General features: G+C 40.9%; 1 protein-coding gene across 1 annotated transcript; it reads right to left on the reverse strand.

Moving 5' to 3' along the window:
- Positions 1 to 192: 192 nt before the first annotated feature.
- Positions 193 to 16756, reverse strand: LOC119925330 (olfactory receptor 10A4-like). The gene is made up of 9 exons (XM_038743430.1): positions 15795 to 16756; positions 15216 to 15356; positions 10644 to 10722; positions 9675 to 9758; positions 6950 to 7009; positions 3332 to 3397; positions 3044 to 3059; positions 967 to 1019; positions 193 to 228 (listed from the first exon to the last, which is right to left on the reverse strand). The coding sequence occupies exons 1-9, from the start codon at positions 16754 to 16756 to the stop codon at positions 193 to 195; spliced, it is 1497 nt and encodes a 498-aa protein (XP_038599358.1).
- Positions 16757 to 21189: the final 4433 nt, after the last annotated feature.

Here is a 21189-nt window from a genome sequence, read left to right on the forward strand (position 1 = left end):
GAAAAGAAGTCTTATTATTGAGGTGCAAAGTATTTTTTCCCAATAGTATCAGCAATATTCAGTTTGAATTTATGATACAGAAAAAAGGCAAGGTGAATATCCATGTCTATACCCTCAAACTGTTTTATCCTTTGTAGATAACATATGTCAACAGTGTACAGACATGAGAAAATTGTCAAGACTGAAGCAATTTCAAAGGATGACAGAAAGACTCTTGCTTGATTTCACCTGTCAGTAGCCAAGAAGAATTAATGCTTCATGTGGCCTCTGGCTCTTGCCCAACCTCTTCCTATTTGGGGGCTGCCAACCTGAGCAGGGAAAATGTGCAATGGCTACCAGTACACAAGCAGATTCATGGGAATGCTACTACTACTGATAGTAATAATAATTGTGATATACTATGTGACAAGTACTGTACTAAACGTTTGGGAACATACAAGAAAATCAGGTTGAATACAGTTCCTGTCCCTCCCAGGAGAACCAGGAGAGGACAGTGTCAGTGAAGCTGAGGTAGGATAATGTTTCCAGGAGAAGGGGGTAGTTGAGAGTAGGAGGGATATGAGGAATTGAACTCCTATTTTAAAGAGTAAAGTGAGGCACAGAGAGGTTCAGTGGCTTCGGCAAGGTCACCCAGCATGCAGGCCAGGATTATAAACCAGGGTCTCCAGCTCCCAGGCCCATGCTGTTGCTTCTAAGTCACAATGCTTCCGCAAATTACCCTCCTTGACTGCCTCTATCTGTGAACACTGGATGTCATTTGGGAGCCCGACAGGTTGGTCTGAGATCAGTGCCATGGATTTTGTTCCCTCTCTTCTTTCTTAAGCATCTTTAAATTCCCACCTCCTCTATGAAGTCATTTCGGTAAGTTGAGTCCAGCTCAACTTTTTACCAATTTAACTTCCAGCTTCATCAAAGCATTTACTAAATACCCGGTAATAGATGTATTCCTTCATTTAGTAATTTTACTTGCTCCATAGCTACCAAAATCTCATTCCAGAAGAACCCAGTGTAATTAAATACTAGTCAAAAAGAAAGTTCCCTTCAGTGAAACCATAGAAAACTTTCAGTCTCCAAGAAAATATTAGACGTTTTAAACAATAATTTGCAATAGCAAGGGCAAGGGGTTTTTCCAAATACGCTGCAAGACATGAGAGTTGTCCTAAGTAAATAACTAAATAATAATTTGGCACATACGTGCAAGAGGTGGTTAAACGGTTATGAGGATTTGGAGTATTGATTGGTCAGGAAACGGTACCCTGGAGGGTTCATTTAAAGAGTTATTAGTCTGCAGAAGTAACATGCTGTATTGGTGAAAGCAACTTCTTGGGAGAGCTAGGATATCATGGTTCTAATCCCAACGCTGCCACTTGCTCGTTTGAGACACCAGGCAAGTAACCTAACTTCTCCTTGTCTCAGTTTCCTCATTTATAAAATAGGGGATTAAATAACTGTTCTGCCCAACTCTTAGTAGAGGCCTTGGCCAATAGTAAGCACTGAACAAATACTACAATTATCATTGTCGTATTACAAGCAGAGACCACTGGCACTATCTGAATTCAGCAAACTCTGTATTAAAACTTTATAAAATAAATTATATTATCTTACAAGTGTCTGAAAAAGTTTCAGTTTGGGAATTGAAATTAGACAACAATCTGTTTCCTATCTATGTACTTTCTGGTAAAAACTAATACAATCATTTCTTACATAAGAAAAATGTGGTTATCCTAGGGTGAAACTCTTTATGAGAAGCAGCGTGGCTCAGTGTAAAGAGCACGGGCTTGAGAGTCAGAAGTCATGGGTTCTAATCCCTGCTCTGCCGCTTGTCAGCTGTGTGACTTTGGGTGAGTCACTTCAGTTCTCTGGGTCTCAGTTACCTCGGCAGTAAAATGGGGATGAAGACTGTGAGCCCCAATGTGGGACAACCTGATTAACTGTATCTCCCCCAGCGCTTAGGTCCTTGGCACATAGTAAGCACTCAACAAATGCCATCATTATTAATTTGTTATTTATTCATCCATCAGACATTCAGATGACTGGGCATTTCTGTCCTGGCTGCTAAGCTTAATTTTGACAATCACTGCTTCATCTCTCACTGAAGTTGGAGTTAATCTTTCCTTGAAGTACTTAAAGCCTTACTGGGAATCAAGCCATCAGTGGTATTAATTGGGCACTGTACAAAGCACTTGGGAGCATAGACTAGAGTAAATTGAGATAATCTCTGCCATCTAGGAGCTTACAAACTAATTAGTTTTGAACAAAAAGATTGTCTCCTCTAGAGGAAGTAGACAAAACACAACTGGAGGAACTGTATTATTAGGCCCAGATTCAATCAAACAGTACCCACCCTGGTTTCTTGATTTATTGCTCTAGAATGAGGATTGTGTATTTTGAAGTTTGGAAGATTTTCTAGGGAAAAACAGATGGCAGCAAATGGCCCTGCAAAACCAGGAAAAACATTGCTTCATTAAAACGTTCAAGGAATGCCAGAGAGGTGGAGGCATCCCTAAGAAACAGAGAGAATAGTTTTGATCTGACCGCTCATATTTAAACATTCCCAGACTTGAAATCGACCTCTATTTCTCCCTGGAAATTATTGTATTTTCAGGTGCAGAGAGTACAATTCATTCCCAGTGTGACATGCACTCACGAATTTAATATTATCGTTAACACTGTAGTCTTTGAATGATATAGCTCTATATATTCAACTGAAACTGAAGACACTATGCTAATTAAGAACTACAAGAAAGAAGGTTGAATGCTATGCCTAGATTTCTTTTAAGTGACTTTTATGGAGCAGTCAGTTAAAGGCAGTGTGATTCTAATAGAAAAAGTTACCAAATAACTTAGTTCATATATTGCCTTGGTTCAGTTTTTCAGGGGAAGTGGCACTCTATAGGTAAGAAGTTTCAAAAATATATGGAGTGCTGCAACTGAATGCAAATCTTTAGCAGTTATTAAAGGTCACATTATTTTTTTCAAAATTGAAGCTCCAGTGCTAAACATCATCACTACTTTGACAAGTAAAATCAGTCTGCAGCCTTACCAAGCATCAGCTCCGCCTAAAATGGAAGTCCAAGTTTTTTAAGTACGTTATACATATGCTAGCCATGCTTGGAATGAAGTACAGATCTTATGCTTATGGGGGCACACTATCTCTACAGCTAAGGAACCACTCACCACAGTCCAATTAAAGTTCTTGGCTTAATTGATCGGCAGAGTAAACCTCTAAATGCAGAGAGGAATCCCTCTTTCCCCTTCATTGAGGTGAGTGGATACGATAAAAAAAATTATGCAGTATTGACTGTTCAACATGTTAGAAACTTTTGTTTACCTCCTTCCTGGGGCTGTAGTAGCAAAAAGTTGTTCTAATTTTTAGCTTTATTAAAGCTTTTATATTCTTTTTTTGGATCAAATGTTAGTGAAAATCAAATCATGTCACACAAATTTCTTTTTGAGAAAATTGTTGGCAGATGGACGGGATTAAAGCACAGCTAGCTATTTAATGGAGCATATAGTTAATTCATTAATTAATTCATTCAATCATATTTATTGAGCACTTACTGTGTGCAGAGCACTGTACCGATCACTTGGGTAAGTACAATGTAACAATAAACAGTGAAATTTCCTACCCGTAAATTTACAAGATTATTATTTTTAAGTTTATTGTATAAGCTACATATTGTGATCTTCATAATATTGATAATCTTAGCCATGTGTCAGATTTTTTCCTCAATTCCTGTTTGCATCTTAAAAAACAGTTAATTTTTTCAGGCTTTTGGTTAGATCTGGGAGGAGACAGAGCAATTTCTAGCAGATCTTTGTAAATTTATATCTAAATATATTTCTTTGCTAATATGGATCTACGAAAAGTCACCGCAGAGGGAGTACATAGTCATTACTTACTTATATCAATAGCTGTCTTCCCCTTGACACTGTACAATATTCTGGGCTAGTGAATGTTTCTGCCAATTCTGTTATGTTGTACACTCTCAACACTTAGTACAGTGCTTGACATGCAATAAGCACTCAATAAAAACAAAATTTAAACACACTGGAAAAAATAACTCTGCTTCAGTATTATTGCCATTACATGTGTTACTTAATTTGGGTATATTCTCCAACCCATTTTCTGCTTCATCTTTCCAATTCCTTTAAACAGAGTTTATGAACTCAGAAAATAAATGTGCAACTTTTACCCTTAACTAGCTCAATTTAGGGACGTTTTCATTATGAAATTGTTCTAATTTGAATATGAATGCTTACACATGTACATACACTATGTGAGTATGACACAATAAAATTAATGAGGGACTATTAAAAGAAATAAAGCTAGATGTGCATAATTAACAAAATAAATAGAATAGTAAATATGTACAAATATAATTAATGCAGAGCAGAGCACTTTACTAAGCACTTGGGAAGTACAAGTCGGCAAATATAGAGACGGTCCCTACCCAACAACGGGCTCACAGTATAGAAGAGGTAGACAGACAACAAAACAAAACATCTAGACCGGTGTCAAAATCGTCAGAACAGATATAATTATAGCAATATGCAAATAATTAATAAAATAAATAGAATAGTAAATAGGTACAAGGAAAATAAATGGAGTAATAAATCTGTACAAATATATACACATGCTGTGGGGAGGGGAAGGAGGTAGGGCAGGGGGATGAGGAGGAGGAAAAGAAAAAGGGGGTTCAGTCTGGGAAGGCCTCCTGGAGGAGGTGAGCTCTCAGTAGGGGTTTGAAGGGAGGTCTGAGCTCCCCAAAGTCACTCTCCCCTTCTCCAACCCCCTGGTTCTCAAACCTCTCCCCTACTCTCCCATCCTTCCCAGCAGTATCGTCTGATGAGATCTCCTCCCTCTTCTCAAGTGCTACTTCAGCCACCTGTGCTTCTGACCCCATTCCCTCTCACCTTATGAATTCTCTCGCTCCGTCCCTCCTCACCTCATTAACTTCCATCTTCAACTGCTCACTCTCCACTGGTTCCTTCCCCTCTGCCTTCAAACATGCCCATGTCTCTCCCTTCCTAAAAAACCCCTCTCTGGACCCCACCTCCCCTTCTAGTTATCGCCCTATCTCCCTCCTACCATTCCTTTCCAAACTCCTGAACGAGTCATCTGCACCCGCTGCCTCGAATTACTCAACGCCAACTCTCTCCTTGACCTCCTCCAATCTGGCTTCTGTCCCCTACATTCCACTGAAACTGCCCTCTCCAAGGTCACCAATGACCTCCTGCTTGCCAAATTCAACGGCTCCTACTCTAACCTAATCCTCCTCGACTCTCAGCTGCCTTCGACACTGTCGACCACCCCCTTCTCCTCAACACGTTATCCTCACAGAGTCTGTCCTCTCCTGGTTCTCCTCTTATCTCTCTGGCCGCTCATTCTCAGTCTCTTTTACGGGCTCCTCCACCTCCTCCTCCCATCTCCTTACTGTAGGGGTTCCCCAAGGGTCAGTTCTTGGTCCCCTTCTGTTCTCTATCTACACTCACTCCCTTGGTGAACTCATTCGCTCCCACGGCTTCAATTATCATTTCTACGCTGATGACACCCAAATCTACATCTCTGCCCCTGCTTTCTCCCCCTCCCTCCAGGGTCGTATCTCCTCCTGCCTTCAGGACATCTCCATTTGGGTGTATGTGCGCCATCTAAAACTCAACATGTCCAAGACTGAACTCCTTGTTTTCCCTCCCAAACCCTGCCCTCTCCCTGAGTTTCCCATCACTGCTGATGGCACTACCATCCTTCCCGTCTCACTAGCCCACAAACTTGGTGTCATCCTTGACTCTGCTCACTCGTTCACCCCTCACAACCAATCTGTCACCAAAACCTGCCAGTCTCACCTCCGCAACATCGCCAAGATCCGCCCTTTCCTCTCCATCCAAACTGCTACCCTGCTGGTTCAATCTCTCATCCTATCCCGACTGGATTAATGCATCAGCCTCCTCTCTGATCTCCCATCCTCCTGTCTCTCCCCACTTCAATCCATTTTTCACGCTGCTGCCCGGATCGTCTTTGTGCAGAAACGCTCTGGGCATGTTACTCCCCTCCTCAAAAATCTCCAGTGGCTACCAATCAACACATGCATCAGGCAAAAACTCCTCACTCTCGGCTTCAAGGCTGTCCATCACCTCGCCCACTCCTATCTCACCTCCCTTCTTTCCTTCTACAGCCCAGCCCACACCCTGCGCTCCTCTGCTGCTAACCTCCTCACTGTGCCTCATCCTCGCCTGTCCCGCCTTCGACCCCCAGCCCACATCCTCCCCCTGGCCTGGCATGCCCTCCCTCCACACATCAGCCAAGCTAGCTCTCTTCCTCCCTTTCAAAGCCCTACTGAGAGCTCACCTCCTACAGGAGGCCTTCCCTGACTGAACCCCCTCTTTCCTCTACCCCTCCTCCCCCTCCCCACCCCCCTGCCTTACCTCCTTCACCTCCCCACTGCAGTATATATATATATATATATATATATATATATATATATACACGTTTATACATATTTATTATTCTATTTCACTCGTTCATATTTACTATTCTATTTATTTTATTTTGTTAATATGTTTTGTTTTGTTGTCTGTCTCCCCCTTCTAGACTGTGAGCTTGCTGTTGGGTAGGAACCGTCTCTATATGTTATGAAGTTGTACTTCCCAAGCGCTTAGTGCAGTGCTTTGCACACAGTAAGCTCTCAATAAATACGATTGAACAAATGAATGAAAGGAAGAGCGCTGCCTTGACGGGTATGTGGAGGGAGGGCATTCCAGGCCAGGGGGAAGACGTTGGCTGGGGGTCGACGGCAGGACAGGCGAGAAATAATATGTACATATTTGCACTCGATTTAATCCCACAAACCAAATATGATTATTTGATTGCCAAGTCTGTTTAGGGCTGATATAATATCTTAAAGGATTTTTTTCAGAAGAAAAATATGTTTGGGATCTGAATCCTCACAAATATTTCAAGCACCAAGGGGCTGGCTGCAGGAGTTGAACCTTGGCTGCAGGCGTTGAACTTCGTAGACAGAAGGAAATTTTCTTGATCTTAAACCAATAGTTTAGATCTTTCTGAACAGGTACAGTCCCATATTCCCAGGCCAATAATCCAAAATTAGGGGGAGGGGGAGAAAAAGGTAGGAAAGAAAATCTGAGTTTCTGAGTCAGAGAGAAAGTATTAATGGGATTGGTTTCGCTGACAACTGAAATTTTTGCGTTGAATTTTTTATCATCTAATTTTTTTACAACCTAATTTTATTTTCTGTACTTTTGATGGCTTGTTATACACCTCCATATCAGAATTAGAATTACAGATATTTGATTTAATTAGCAAATCCACTGGGAATAAATTACAGTACTACATTTTTGAGTAACAGCCATTTTAATGTGATGTTCAATTCATTTAGCTTAGTGGACACAGCACAGGCATGGAAGTCAGAAGGACCTGGGTTCTAATCTTGACTCTGCCACTTGTCTGCTGTATGAACCTGAGCTAGTCACTTAATTTTCCAGGGCCTCAGTTACACCATCTGTAAAAATAAGGATTAAGGCTTTGAGCCCTATGTGGGACAGAGACTGTGTCCAACCTGATTAGCTTGTATCTACAACAGTGCTTAGAACTGTGCTTGACACATAGTAATTGCTTAATAGAATCCATCATAATTATTATCATTATTATTATTGTTAACATTGGAAAATGCTATATGGAGCACGCCCTTAATGTTACTACCGAAAACACATCTATTGTCTTATAGAAGCATTCTTATATCTCCCCAAAATGGTGATAAAAACATCATTCTTTGTAGCATCAGATATGCTAAATGCTTTGAAGGTTTAGCAGACAGTTTATTGTCTTGTCTGCCACTAACCTCCTCACTGTACCTCATTCTCGCCTGTTATGCTGTCGCCCCCTGGCCCAAGTCCTTTCCCTGGCCTGGAATAACCTCCCTCCACACATCTGCCAAGCTAGCTCTCTTCCTCCCTTCAAAGCCCTACTGAGAGCTCACCTCCTCCAGGAGGCCTTCTCAGACTGAGCCCTCCTTTTCCTCTCTTCCTCCTCGTCCCCCCTGCCCTCCCTCCTTCTCCTCCCCACAGCACTTGCATATATTTGTACATATATATTACTCTATTTTACTTGCACATATTTACTATTCTATTTACTGTGTTAATGATGTACATATAGCTTTAATTCTATTTGTTCTGACAATTTTGACACCTGTCTACATGTTTTATTTTGTTGTCTGTCTCCCCCTTCTAGACTGTGAGCCACATGTTGTCTAGTGACCATCTCTATATGTTGCCGACATGTACTTCTTAAGTGCTTAGTACAGTGCTCTGCACACAGTAACACTCAAAAAATATGATTGAATGAATGAATGTCATCTCTGACCTATAACGAGTCCATGGACACATCTCTCCCAGAATGCCCCACTTCCATCTGCAATCATCCTGGTAGTATATCCATAGAGTTTGGGTAAAAATATGGAAGTGGTTTACCATTGTCTAGTTCTTTGAATCTCCACCCTCCACTCTCTCCCATGCAGCTGCTGCCCAGCACAGGTGAGTTTTGATTTACAGCAGATTGCCTTCCACTCGTTAGCCACCGCTCAAGATAGGATGGAATGTGTATACTTCTGCTTCATTCTCCTTCCCATAGCCAAGACTAGTAGAGTACTAGAAACTCTCCAGGTGAAATTCTGAGAGGGGACACAGTTCATTATCTAAACCAATTTCTAGTCATGTCTCTAAACCATTTCATTATATAAATAGGACTGTTTTTTGTGCCTGCCAATTTTTTGTGAGACTCTCTTAGATTCCAATACATTGAGCTAGATCCTCCTTCACTTTGAATAGCAATGACTTCCAGCTCAGTCACATGGCCCAGGGCAGAACCTTTTGATTTTATTCGCTTTCTTTATAGCATTTGTTAAGTGCTTATTATTTGCCAGGCAACATACTAAGCATAGGGGTAGATATGGACACAATCCATATCCTACTTGGGGCTTATAGTCTTTGTCCCTATATTACAGATTAGGTAACTGAGATATGGAGAAGTGACTTAATAATCATAATATTAATGATAATAATGGTATTTGTTAAGTGCTTAAAATGAGCCAGCCACTTTACTAAGCACTAGGATGGATACAAGGAAAGCATGTTGGACACAGTCTTTGTCACATGTTGGGCTCACAGTATCAATCCCCATTTTTAAAGTGAGATAACTGAGGCACATTGAAGAGACTTTCCCAAGGTCACATGGCAGCCAAGTGGGTGAGCCAGGATTAGAACCCATGATCTTCTGACTCCCAGGCCTGTGCTCTATCTAGTACGCCCTGGTGACATGCCCAAGGTCACACAATAGATACGTGGCAGAGCTGTGATTAGGAAACCAGTCCTCTGACTCGGAGACCTCTGCTCTTTTCACTAGGCTATGCTACTTCTCTAAAGTTGTAAACTATTTCAGGTGTTGCATCCCACCTCATTCCAACTTAAACTCTGGGAGAATCGAGCAATCAAACAGTTCTAAGTTCTCAAAACTGTTGCTTGTGTTTGAGAGTTTTGAAGATTGTATTCATGGGAAAGGAGAAATGTAAAAACTGAATAATGGCTAATCCTTATTCTCTTTTAGGTGTCTCCCTGGGCCCATTTTATTGACTTCTCTTATTTAGATTTGCCTTCTATACTTTTATGTCACCAGGAAGTTTAGCCTGCTTCTCCCCTCTCTGAGGTTCTCTCTGAATAGGAAGAATTGTAATTTGAAGATCCACCTATGCAATTCATATACACTTAAGAAAGCAATATACCTAGTATAAATTCTTCCCTGATCTACAGCCCCACAGTCATTATGTACATATCTGTGATTTATTCATTTATTTATATTAATGTCTCTCTCTGCGCTAGACTGTAAACTCACTGTGGGCTGGAAATGTAGCTACCAACTCTTTCAAATTGTTATATTGGACTCTCCCAAGCACTTAGTACAGTGCTCTGTACACAGTAAATGCTCAATAAATACAACTGATTACCAGCACAATAAATATTAATGATGAATAAATTTGTTCTATATAAAGACTAGTAATAACGACAGATTGGAGGGCCAAGCAATTGTCTTAGGAGGAAATACATGATCACTATTACAGCACCCATCAACCAATCATGAGCAATCACAAAGTTAAGTTTTTTAGATTACTTTCAGAATGCAGTTGATGTGCTTGGATATTTTTCACCTTACTGCACTGAGAAGTGAGATTGTCAGGAGGAGATGTGACAGGGCAGGGAATGTGGGCCTTATAGTCTTTATCCCTATATTACAGATGAGTTAACTGAGATGCAGAGAAGTGACTTAACAATAATAATAATAACGGTATTTGTAAAGTGCTTAAAATGAGTCATCCACTGTACTAAGTGCTGGAGTGATTTTTTATAGTTCTTTATATGAATATCTATAAAGAGCTCACTGATAAAAAATAGTGAGTTCTATGAAGAACTCAATGACTAGCTTACTGTGTGCAGAGCAGTGTACTAAGAGCTTGTATTAAGTGCTAACTGATGTGAAATAATACTGATGTGAAATGATGTTCAATGCATATTGACCATAGGCAAGAAGAGTCAAGAGTCAAGCTGCTCTGATCCATAGAATGCCGAGTGCATACCGGAGGGCTTTGCCCTTTTGGAGAAGCGGGGCTGTGGGCTGTGCTGAGTCCAAGGAAGACTAAAAAGAGTGAAAACATTCTGAACCACAACAAGTGACAAGAGATTCAGGAGCAACAACAGAAGACAAAGTACACAGGAAGCTACATGGTCTAATGGAAAGAGCCCAAATGTGGTAGTCAGATTATCTGGGTTCTAATCATGCACAGCCACTCATCGGCTGTGTGACCTTGTGCAAGTCATTTAACTTCTCTGTGCCTCAGTTACCTCATAATCCTCCCTCTGGTAGACCGAGAGCCCCATGTGCAACAGGGTCTGTGTCTGACCTGATTATATTCTATCCACCCCACTGTTAAGCACAGTGCCTGGCACATAATAAGTGGTTAAATACCACTTTCACCATAATTCTTATTAATCTCAATAAATCATATTTATGGATTGCTTAATGTGTGCAAAGCACAGTACTAAGCACTTGGGATAGTACGGTATAATGGAGTTCGTAGATAAATTGCCTATTCGGAGCTTATAGTCTAAGTGATTTGGCCAGTATGAATTTGGCATCTAAGATCCTCATCATCAACACTCATCAACTGCACTGCTTTAAGTATTGCTTCAGTGGGGAAGTTTTCATGAAGTTATTTCAAACAACCTCTAAGGATATTAATTATGGTATTCATTTGGTGTATGTCAAAGCATAAGCTAAAACTAAGGAGGCACTGAAGTACAGCAAATCATCACCACCAATGTTATTTATTGAGCATTTACTTTGTGCAGACCACTGTGATAATCACATGGGAGAGTTGGTACACACATTCTCTGCCCACTACGAACATACAGAGTAGAGGGGGCGACAGGTGTTAATAAAAATCAGACAGTAATCCTTGTCGAACATGAGACTCAACACCTACTATGCTACTGAGTTAACATCAGTCTTTGTATTTATTGAGCCCTTACCATGTGCAGAGCACCGTGATAAGTGCTTGGAAGAGTACAATACAACAGATTTAGCAGAAAAGTTGCGTGCCCACAATGAGCTTACAACTTTCACTTATGTTCTTGGGAATGTGTGGATAAATACTGACATGGAATTTGTGTAGAAATATCTCGAGTGCTTTGCATAAGTCTTGGGAAAGATGGAGTGGATGACTGGTCCAGGGTTGTGTCAAACCGTTCCAATGAACCAAGGTGACTTGAATAATATGTAAGTTACATGACATTTATTAATTAATTTAATGATAGAAACCTTGAATTGCATGTAAAAAGTATATGAACTGCATTAAGGGCTAATAGTATAGAATTAAAAATATTTCTGTTCTCATTGACTCTCAATTGAAGCATTCTTTTCCTAAGTACCAACCTTGGACTGTTCTAGTTTGCAGATAAAATACTGATAGAGCATGGGCCTGGGAGTCAGAGGTCAGGACTCTACAACTTCTCTGCTATGTGACCTCAGGCAAGTTATTTCATTTCTCTGTGCCTTCGTTCCCTCATCAGCAAAATAGAGATTAAGCCTGTGAGCTCTATGTGAAACAAGGGACTGTGTCTAACCCAATTATGTTGTATCTACCTCAGCACTTAGAACAGTGATTCCACTTATAATTTTATTGCTATTGTGTTGATGAGAAATCATACCAAAGTTATGGAATTTATTCTAATGGGATTTTTCCAGTGTTCCCAAACTGCAGGTGCATCTTTTTAGGTTATCCTTGGTCATTTGCATGACTATTACTACAGGGATAAAACCGAGGCAAAATCAAACACTCCACATCTCATATAATTTTCCCATAGAAATCTATTACCCACAGTTACTCTTCACAGAATGGTGGTGGACCTCTGGACACAGGACAGAAGTATTGCTTTCCCTGTTTGTGCTTCTTTGCTGTATACTTTGATTTTTCTAGGAGCTACAGACTGTGTACTCCTGGCGGTGATGGTATATGATTTTTTTTATGGTATTTGTTAAGCATTTACTATGTTCCAGGCACGGTACTAAGCATAGTTGCAGATACAAACTAATCAGGTCAGACACAATGTCCCATATTGAGCTAATAGCTTCCATCACCATCTTTTTCATTCATTCATCCATGACTCTGCTCTCTCATGCACTTCACACATCCAATCTGTCACCAAAACCTGCCGGTCTCACCTCCACAACATTGTCAAGATCTGCCCTTTCCTCTCTATCCCAACTGCTACCTTGCTGTTCAATCCTTCATCCTTTCCCGACTGGATTACTACATTAGCCTCCTTTCTAATCTCCCAACCTCCTGTTTCTCCCCGCTTCACTCTATACTTCACTCTGGTGCCCGGATTATCTGTGTACAGAAACTCTCTAGGCATGTCACTCCCCTCCTAAAGAATCTCCAGTGGTTGCCTGTCAACCTTCGAATCAAGCAAAAACCCCTCACTCTTGGCTTCAAATCTCTTCATCACCTCACCCCCTCCTAACTCATCTCCCTTCTCTCCTTTTACAGCCCATCCCACACACTCTGCTCATCTACCGCTAACCTCCTCACTATGCCTCACTTTTGCCCGACCCATCGTAAACCCTGACCCACGTCCTTCCTCTGGCCTGGAATGCCCTCCCTCCACATATACACCAAACTAGCTCTCTTCCTCCCTTCAAAGCCCTACTGAGACCTCAGCTCCTCCAAGAGACCTTCGTGACTGAGCCCCCCCTTTTTCCTCTCCTCCACCTCCTCCCTTCCCCATCACTCCCCGTCCCGATCCCCTTCCCCTCCACATAGAACTTGTACATATTTGTACATATTTATTACTCTATTTCATTTGTGCATATTTGCATATTTACTTTATTAATGATGTGTATACAGCTATAATTCTATTTACTCTGATGGCATTGACACCTATCTACTTGTTTGTTTTTTTGTCTGAATCATTCAATTGTATTTATTGAGCACTTACTATGTACAGAGCACAGTACTAGGCACTTGGAAAGCACAATTCAGTAATAAATGGAGGCAATCCCTACCCAACGATGGGTTTCAGAAGCAAGAACTGAGACATAGAGAAGTGAAATACCCAGCCCAAGGTCACACAAGCTGATGAGTTGCAGAGCTGTGACTAGACTCCAGGTCCTTCAGACTCCCAGGCTCACACTGCCTCTACTAGGCTATGAGAATGCTCGTTATGTGGCCATATGTAGCCCCTTGCATTACCCACTTATCATGAGCTACAACGTGCATATCCAGCTAGTGGCTGTTATGTGAAAGGGCCCTTCCAGTCCACATAGAGCAAATATATTGAGTCTCCACACAGCCCTTTGTGAAGTGGATAAAATTAACCATTTTTTTCTGTGACTTACATCAGTGCTGAAGCTGACCTATGGGGAAACCTTCCCCAATAAGCTTCCGACATAACATGTGACTATGCTGATTGTAATTGTTCCTTTCCTTTTGATACTCCTGTACTATGTTAAAGTCATCTCTCCTTCTTTTAGGTCACAAGGCCTGCCCCATCTGCTCCTCCGACCTCATTGTCATCACCTTGATCTTTGGATCTCCTATCATCATGTATTCTCTGGTCAAGTCAAGCCACTCAGACTGTGAGCCTGTTGTTGAGTAGGGACCGTCTCTATATCTTGCCGACTTGTACCTCCCAAGTGCTTAGTACACTGCTCTGCACACAGTAAGTGCTCAATAAATATGATTGAATGAATGACTGAACGTGGACAAACTGCTCTACTTCTTCTCTACTCGTATGTTTAACCCACTGATACTCAGTCTGATAATACAGGAGGGGACAACACTCTTGAACTAAATGCATCAACAAGTGGATGCCTAAGCCAAACCCCAAGCCAAAGAAGAATTTTCATTTATAAATAGCAGCATATCAAAGTTCAAAGGGCATGGGTCTGGAAGTCAAAGAACCTGGGATCTAATCTCAGTTCTGCACACTTAGTTATGGTGACCTTCTCTGTGCATCTGCAAAATGGGGATTCAACACCTGTTCCCCCTCCTCTGATTGTGAGCCTCATGTGAGACTTGATTATCTGTCCAGGCTTTCTTGAAGTGTGTTACTTTCCTCGAATCCCTCTTGAATTTCTTTCTCTTTTTCATGAAACATCTTCTAAAGGGTCAAATTTACCTTCAATGCTATAACCCCACCCAAAACAGGATATGCACAACCTTGTCTAAATAAACTGAATTGAGAAGCAGTGTGACCAATGGATAAACCATGGGCCTGGGAGTCAGAAGGACCTGGGTTCTAATCCCAGCTCCACCACTTGTCTACTGTGTGACCTTGGACAAGCCACTTCATTTCTCTGTGACCTCAGATTGTCTCATCTGTAAAATGGGGATTAAGACAGTTAGCCCCATGTGGGACATGGACTATGCTAAACCTGATTAGCTCATATCAACCCCGGTGCTTCATACAGTGCCTAGCTCATAGTAAGCACTTAGTACCGTTAATAAAGTATGATTAAAGGAACTGAATAAATGGTAGCTCTCTAGATGTTACATTCAAGGAGCTTATTTTTATTCTTTTGGAATTAGAAGAATACTGTCCCTGAGCTCTGTTCGATGCAGACAGTTACTAGATGTCACTTCACTTACAGTTTTGCTTCAAAATTCAAATCCATAATTCTATTTTCAGACATGGCTAGCATCTGTTTAAATACAAATGGGGGAGTATTTCCTGGAAGAACAGGGTAGTAATCCTGTAAATAGGAGTGGATCAGGAGCAGAGGAACCTGTCTATGAGATGAAAAATCAACTTAACCTTCAACCTCCAGGAACTCCTAAATATTCTTTTCTGATCTTCTCTTCAAACTTTTAAAATAAAACAATAAAACATTAGTACATATCAGTAATTCTGTAATGCTATAAAAGATTGTCCTCATGCTCTGCACATAATAAGCCCTCAATCAATACCATTAATTGATGGAGCAATTGTCCAATTTTACGTGTTGATGTCTTGATATTTCATTTCATCCTAGCCTGTGTTCTTACTGGTGTTGTCTATTTAAGTTCTGAGAACAAGGAACGGGCCTCTGACACTTCTCCATGGTCTTTACAAGAGCCCAGAATATCCCATGCACACAGTGAGCCCTCAGCGAATGATAAAGAAAGGAATGTGCCAAGTAATAGTGCCTGAGCAAAGTCATTGACTTAATACCTCAATATAAAAGTCACCTTGACAAGTCAGAGCCTCTCAGATCTTGGGAAGATATTCTTCTACGCAGAATCCTCTTCAGAGCACTTTTCACCTCTTGATTTCTCAGACTGTAGATCAGGGGATTTAGCATGGGAGTGAAGACTGAATAGGAGAGAGAAAGCACCTTCTTGATCTCAGGAGAGTAGGAGGCTTTCACCTGGAAATAAGTCGAACCCACAGCCCCAAAGAACAGTGAGACCACAATGAGATGGGACAAGCAGGTGGAGAAGGCTTTGCGATGGCCCTCGGCGGAGGACATCTTCAGGATGGTGACAAGGATGCGGACGTAAGATGAAATGATCACTCCAAATGGGAGTATCAGGATGATCACACTCCCAGTTACACTGTATACCTCAAGTGCAAAAGTGTCCGTGCACACCAGGTCTAAGAGAGGAGGGCTATCATAGACGAAATGATTAATCACATTAGGCCCACAGAAGGGCAATGTAAACATCATGGTAGTCTGTGTTGTTGCCACTGGAATCCCTGTTAGCCAGGAAGCCAGGGCCAGCTGCAAACAGAACCTCTGGTTCATTATGAGCGAATAGCAGAGTGGGTCACAGATGGCAGCCTCTCTGTCATAAGCCATAGTTGTCAGGATCCAACACTCTGAGGGCCCGAAAAAGAAGACAAAATACATCTCGGCTGCACAGCCACCAAAGGAAATACTTTTATCCTTGGACAGGAAATTGGTGAGCATTTTGGGGGTGATGACAGTGGTGTAACCTATATCCATAAGGGACAGGTTCCTGAGGAAAAAGTACGTGGGGGTTTGAAGGGCAGGGTCCACAGTGGAGACCAACACTAAGAGGGAGCTTCCTATCAAGGTTATTAGGTATACTACAAGGAAAAGCATAAACAGGATGATCTGAAATTCATGGAGATTGGAGAAACCCAAAAGAATGAAGTCAGTTACAAGCGACTGATTGGCTTCTCTCATTCAAATGGTTTTTGCTTTTTTTGGCAATGGAAGTACAGAAATATCTGGGCCCAGTGTCTTCTCCGTTCAGGAAAAAAATAGGTAGCAATTTTTTCAGAGTCCAGGTCTTCTGTATGAACATTTCTCAGAATGAACTTGGGTAGCTTATTTGGTCAAGGATCAAGAAGGTGATCACAGCATGAAATATATAGTCTCGAGGTTCTCAGTGTACGGAAGCAAGTTCAGGAGACTGGGGAAGAAGTGAAGTTAGCCAATAATACAAATTCTGCAAAGGAATAAATAAAGAGTTCCATTTTATTATCACTTGCCATTGATGTTTATCATTGTTGAACCAACATTTTTCCCACCACACCATGTTGTTTCCTTTATAGCAGCTAAGTCTGCTGGGGGAATTGAATAATCACGGATTCTCTGCAGGGAACAAAGCACCCCGATCCATGATGCCCAACTAGAAATTTCCTCAACTTCTGGTCACACAAACACACCTCCACACACCGACCTACACCCTCCCACTCAAAACCATCTGTACACAAACACAATTTTTTTACATACATGCAGACATGCATACATGCAGGGTGCTCATGTGCCCAACAGTGACTGGGTGAAAATTTTTCACACAGAAAAAACAACCAAAAATCTACCCACTCATCCGTACCACCTTTTCTCTCTCAAGTCCCATCTTTAGGGAAGTAGTGCTATAATTTTAGCAATTTGAGGATTTTTTTTATGGTATTTAAACATTTTGTGCCAGTCACTGTTCTGATCTCTGGGGTAGCTACAAACTAATGAGGTTGGATACAGTCCATATCCCAAACGGGGTTCACTTTCTTTATCCCCATTTTATGAATGAAGTCAGTGAGATACACAGAAGTGAAGTGATTTGCCCAAGATCACACAGCAGACAACTAGAAGATGGTTTGGAACTACATGGTCCCAAAAGACAAAGATATTTGTCTTTGCCTTCTCAGGTACCTGGAAATACTTCTGTACAACTCTTTTCTTCACTTTTGTAAGAGACAGGTGTTATCAACAGGATTTTGGGGAGAGGAGGAATAGTTCAAAATCAGGGAACCAAGAAAATTATTTAAACTGCCCAGAGCCTTATTCTTTCCATAACTAAGGTTTATTGTTGTCTTGATTTTTTTAATGTAGGATTTCATTTTTGAATAACTTTAGTGAAGTGAAAGAGAAGAATAAAACAAAAGCCGAAATGTATCTTGAGACTCCTTCTCATGGCAACCGTATAGTGTGTAAGGATCAGTTCTGTTTTCTAGAATCAGTTTAGCTGTTTATATGGGTCTGAAATATGAGACCACTAATCACGTGGTCAACTGTGCGGTAGTCTAGCTAAACTAAAAGCCGTGGGTAGTTTTATCTGTCCCTCCAAAATGAAGGAGTTCGCAAAATTATTAGGATACTTTCTGTTCACATGCCATGAAGAATAGTTTATTTTATTGGGCATAAAATAGGTTCAGAAAGAATATTTCCATATAACTGCCTCCTTCTCGCCATCACTTTGCCCTAGAAAGAGCCCTTATGATGTAATTACTAGACAATAATAATGATGACATTAGTTAAGCACTTACTATGTGCAAAGCACTGTTCTAAGCTCTGGTGATCAGCTTGTCCCACATGGGGCTCACAATCTTAATCCCCATTTTACAGATGAGGGAACTGAAGCACAGAGAAGTGATGTGACTTTTCCAAAGTCACGCAGCCAATAAGTGGCAGAGCTGAGATTAGAACACAGGACCTCTGGCTCCTAAACCCGGGCTCTTGCCACTGAGCCACGCTGCTTCTCTAGATCATTTTAATAACTTTATTAATCGTCCCCTATTGTCCCTCTGTCCCCAGTCCAATCACATATTATACAGTAAAGAAAATCTCTTCCCTTCAACACATTGGATGGTGGCACTCCATTGCTTCTAGACTGTGAGTCTGTTGTTGGGTAGGGATTGTCTCTGTTGCCGAATTGTACTTTGCAATCGCTTAGTACAGTGCTCTAAACAGAGTGAACGCTCAATAAATATGATTCAATGAATGAATGAATCGCTGTAAGTCAGCAGGAACACGTCAATGATTTTCAAGAAAAATCCTTTCCTTTTGGACTTCACAGCTCTCTGGCAACTGTCTTCTTCCTAGGTCATTCTCTCTACCCAACCCAAGGAAGCCTGTACACTGTTCCAATCCTTCCCACTTTATTTTTTTCCCGAAACCAGATTTCCACCACTTATTCAAGCCCTACAAATTCCAACCCCTCATGAGCCCTTCACATAATACCCCTCCCCTCACTGTCCACTCAACATGTGTATTTCTGTTAGTTGTATATGTAATTTTAAACACCTAGTTCACCTATCTAGTGTTATAAGACGTTAATCCTTGTCTAGTGGATCTATCTCCTCTATTAGATTGCAAACTCCTGTAAGGAAAGAACCACATTTTATCCCTCCTTTGTTATTCAACATACAGTGCCTAGAAGAGGGCATTGCTCTGAGTTGGAACTCATCAAACACTGCTGCTAATCAATCATATTTATTGAGCACTTACTGTATGCAGAGAGCTATACTAAGCACTAAGCACTTGGGAGAGTAAAATATAACAGACTTGGAAGGCATGTCTCCTGCCCATAAGGTGCTTACAGTCTAGAGGAACTTAAAAGTATTGTCTCATCCACCTTCCCAACCTTCTTGAGAGATGCAAGACTTCAAAAACTAGGAAAGATGAAAAATGGGAAGTGAGAGGTCTAGGATTAGAAGTCAGATCTACCATTTTCTAGACAGGTGTCCTTTCTCCACTATTTACTAACACATGGTGAACGCTTTATTGAGAAAATTACCTGCCTCTTGAAGTAGATTGTTCTCCCTCGGTTGATTTGAAAGGCTGATGTTCTGGATGATAAGACCTCTTTGAAATTTTGGGGTGACCCCTGAGATGTGGTCCCCAGGACATTGCTTACAACAAAGGGAGCAATGGGATAGATCATTATTCTTTTGTTTACCTTTCTTTATAGAAATATGGAAGGCTTCATTAGGATAAATCATGACCTTGAGATGCTTGATTTTTTTACACTTGAAAGATGTTGTAAAATCATTGAATTTTTAATTGTGCACATTGGGAGTTAAGCATAAACAGTGTTTGCCTGAACTTTTAGGGATTTGGATTTTTCAAAAGTCTTGCCTTCAAAGTCTGCTCACCTAAAAGAAAAACATAATCTGAATTGTTGCCTGAATTTAAGACAGGTAAATAACTGTTGGGATTCCTCATTGTATTCATGTTAGATGAACCCTGTAAATTATAAAGCTAAATCCTTGATAGAATTGTTTCTGATGCTATTTTCACATCTGTGTTTAAATGTTTGGTGACTGGGTGAAATAAAAATTGCTCAGAGTTTGTTAAGCATTGTAGATTTCTGAATATTACATTTTATACTAGCTGTTCATTCACTACTGAACTTTCCTTTAGTTGATTAAGGGAGGACTTTGACTTTCCTATAGATTGCAAGCTCCTTGTGGGCAGGAATCATTTCTACCAATTTTATTGATTTGTTCTTTCCCCTGAGTGCTCAGTACAGGGCTCTGCACAGAGTATGTGCTCAATAAAAACCACTGATTGATTTGGGGATTTTAATTTTTACAGGCAAAACAGATATGGAAATCACCAGTAATACTCGGATTAAAATGGCTGCAGGACTGGAATCCATAGGTAGACAATTATAATTATTACATTATTATTATTATAGGGCTCATAGTCTTATTCCCCATTTTACAGATGAGGCAACTGAGGCACAGAGAAGTGAAGTGACTTGCCTAAAGTGAAACAGGAGACAAGTGGCAGAGCTGGGAATAGAACCCATGACCTTCTTACTCCCAGGTCCATGCTCTATCCATTATGCCATGCTACTCCCCCTAATTAACATCACATTTAGCCTTTCAAAGGTTTCAGTGTGGGCTTCTAATGAGCAGTGTTGCTTCCCAAGGCATAAGAAATTATACCTCTCACTGTGCAAAAGTTAAACCCTGAAATCCGTGTTTCTTTTTCACCAGAACCAATCTCCCCTCTAGGCCAGTGAAACGTATTCCTAGTTTATTCTGCTTTTAAATTCCTCCCAGTGGATTTAATTCTGTAACCTGAAGATGTTAATACATCTAAACATGGAATACAGCAATCATGATTCCATTGGCTAGTCATAATCCCTGATGCCAACGTTAGTCTGTGTTGCCAACCAAAACTGGTTGGGCACCAGTTACTCAAACGTGGAGCTCATGTTGGGCAATTTGTCTGTTATACTGTTATATTGTTCCCCCCTGAAGTGTTTAGTACAGTGCTCTGCACACAGAAAATGCTAATTAAATTTGATTGTTTGGTGCTTTCCCCCCATAACTTCAGGTTTGATCTAAAAAAGAAAATTAGTCAATTCTATACCATCCATGCAT

This window comes from Tachyglossus aculeatus, chromosome 3, assembly GCF_015852505.1.
Source record: "Tachyglossus aculeatus isolate mTacAcu1 chromosome 3, mTacAcu1.pri, whole genome shotgun sequence".
Lineage (NCBI taxonomy): Eukaryota > Metazoa > Chordata > Mammalia > Monotremata > Tachyglossidae > Tachyglossus > Tachyglossus aculeatus.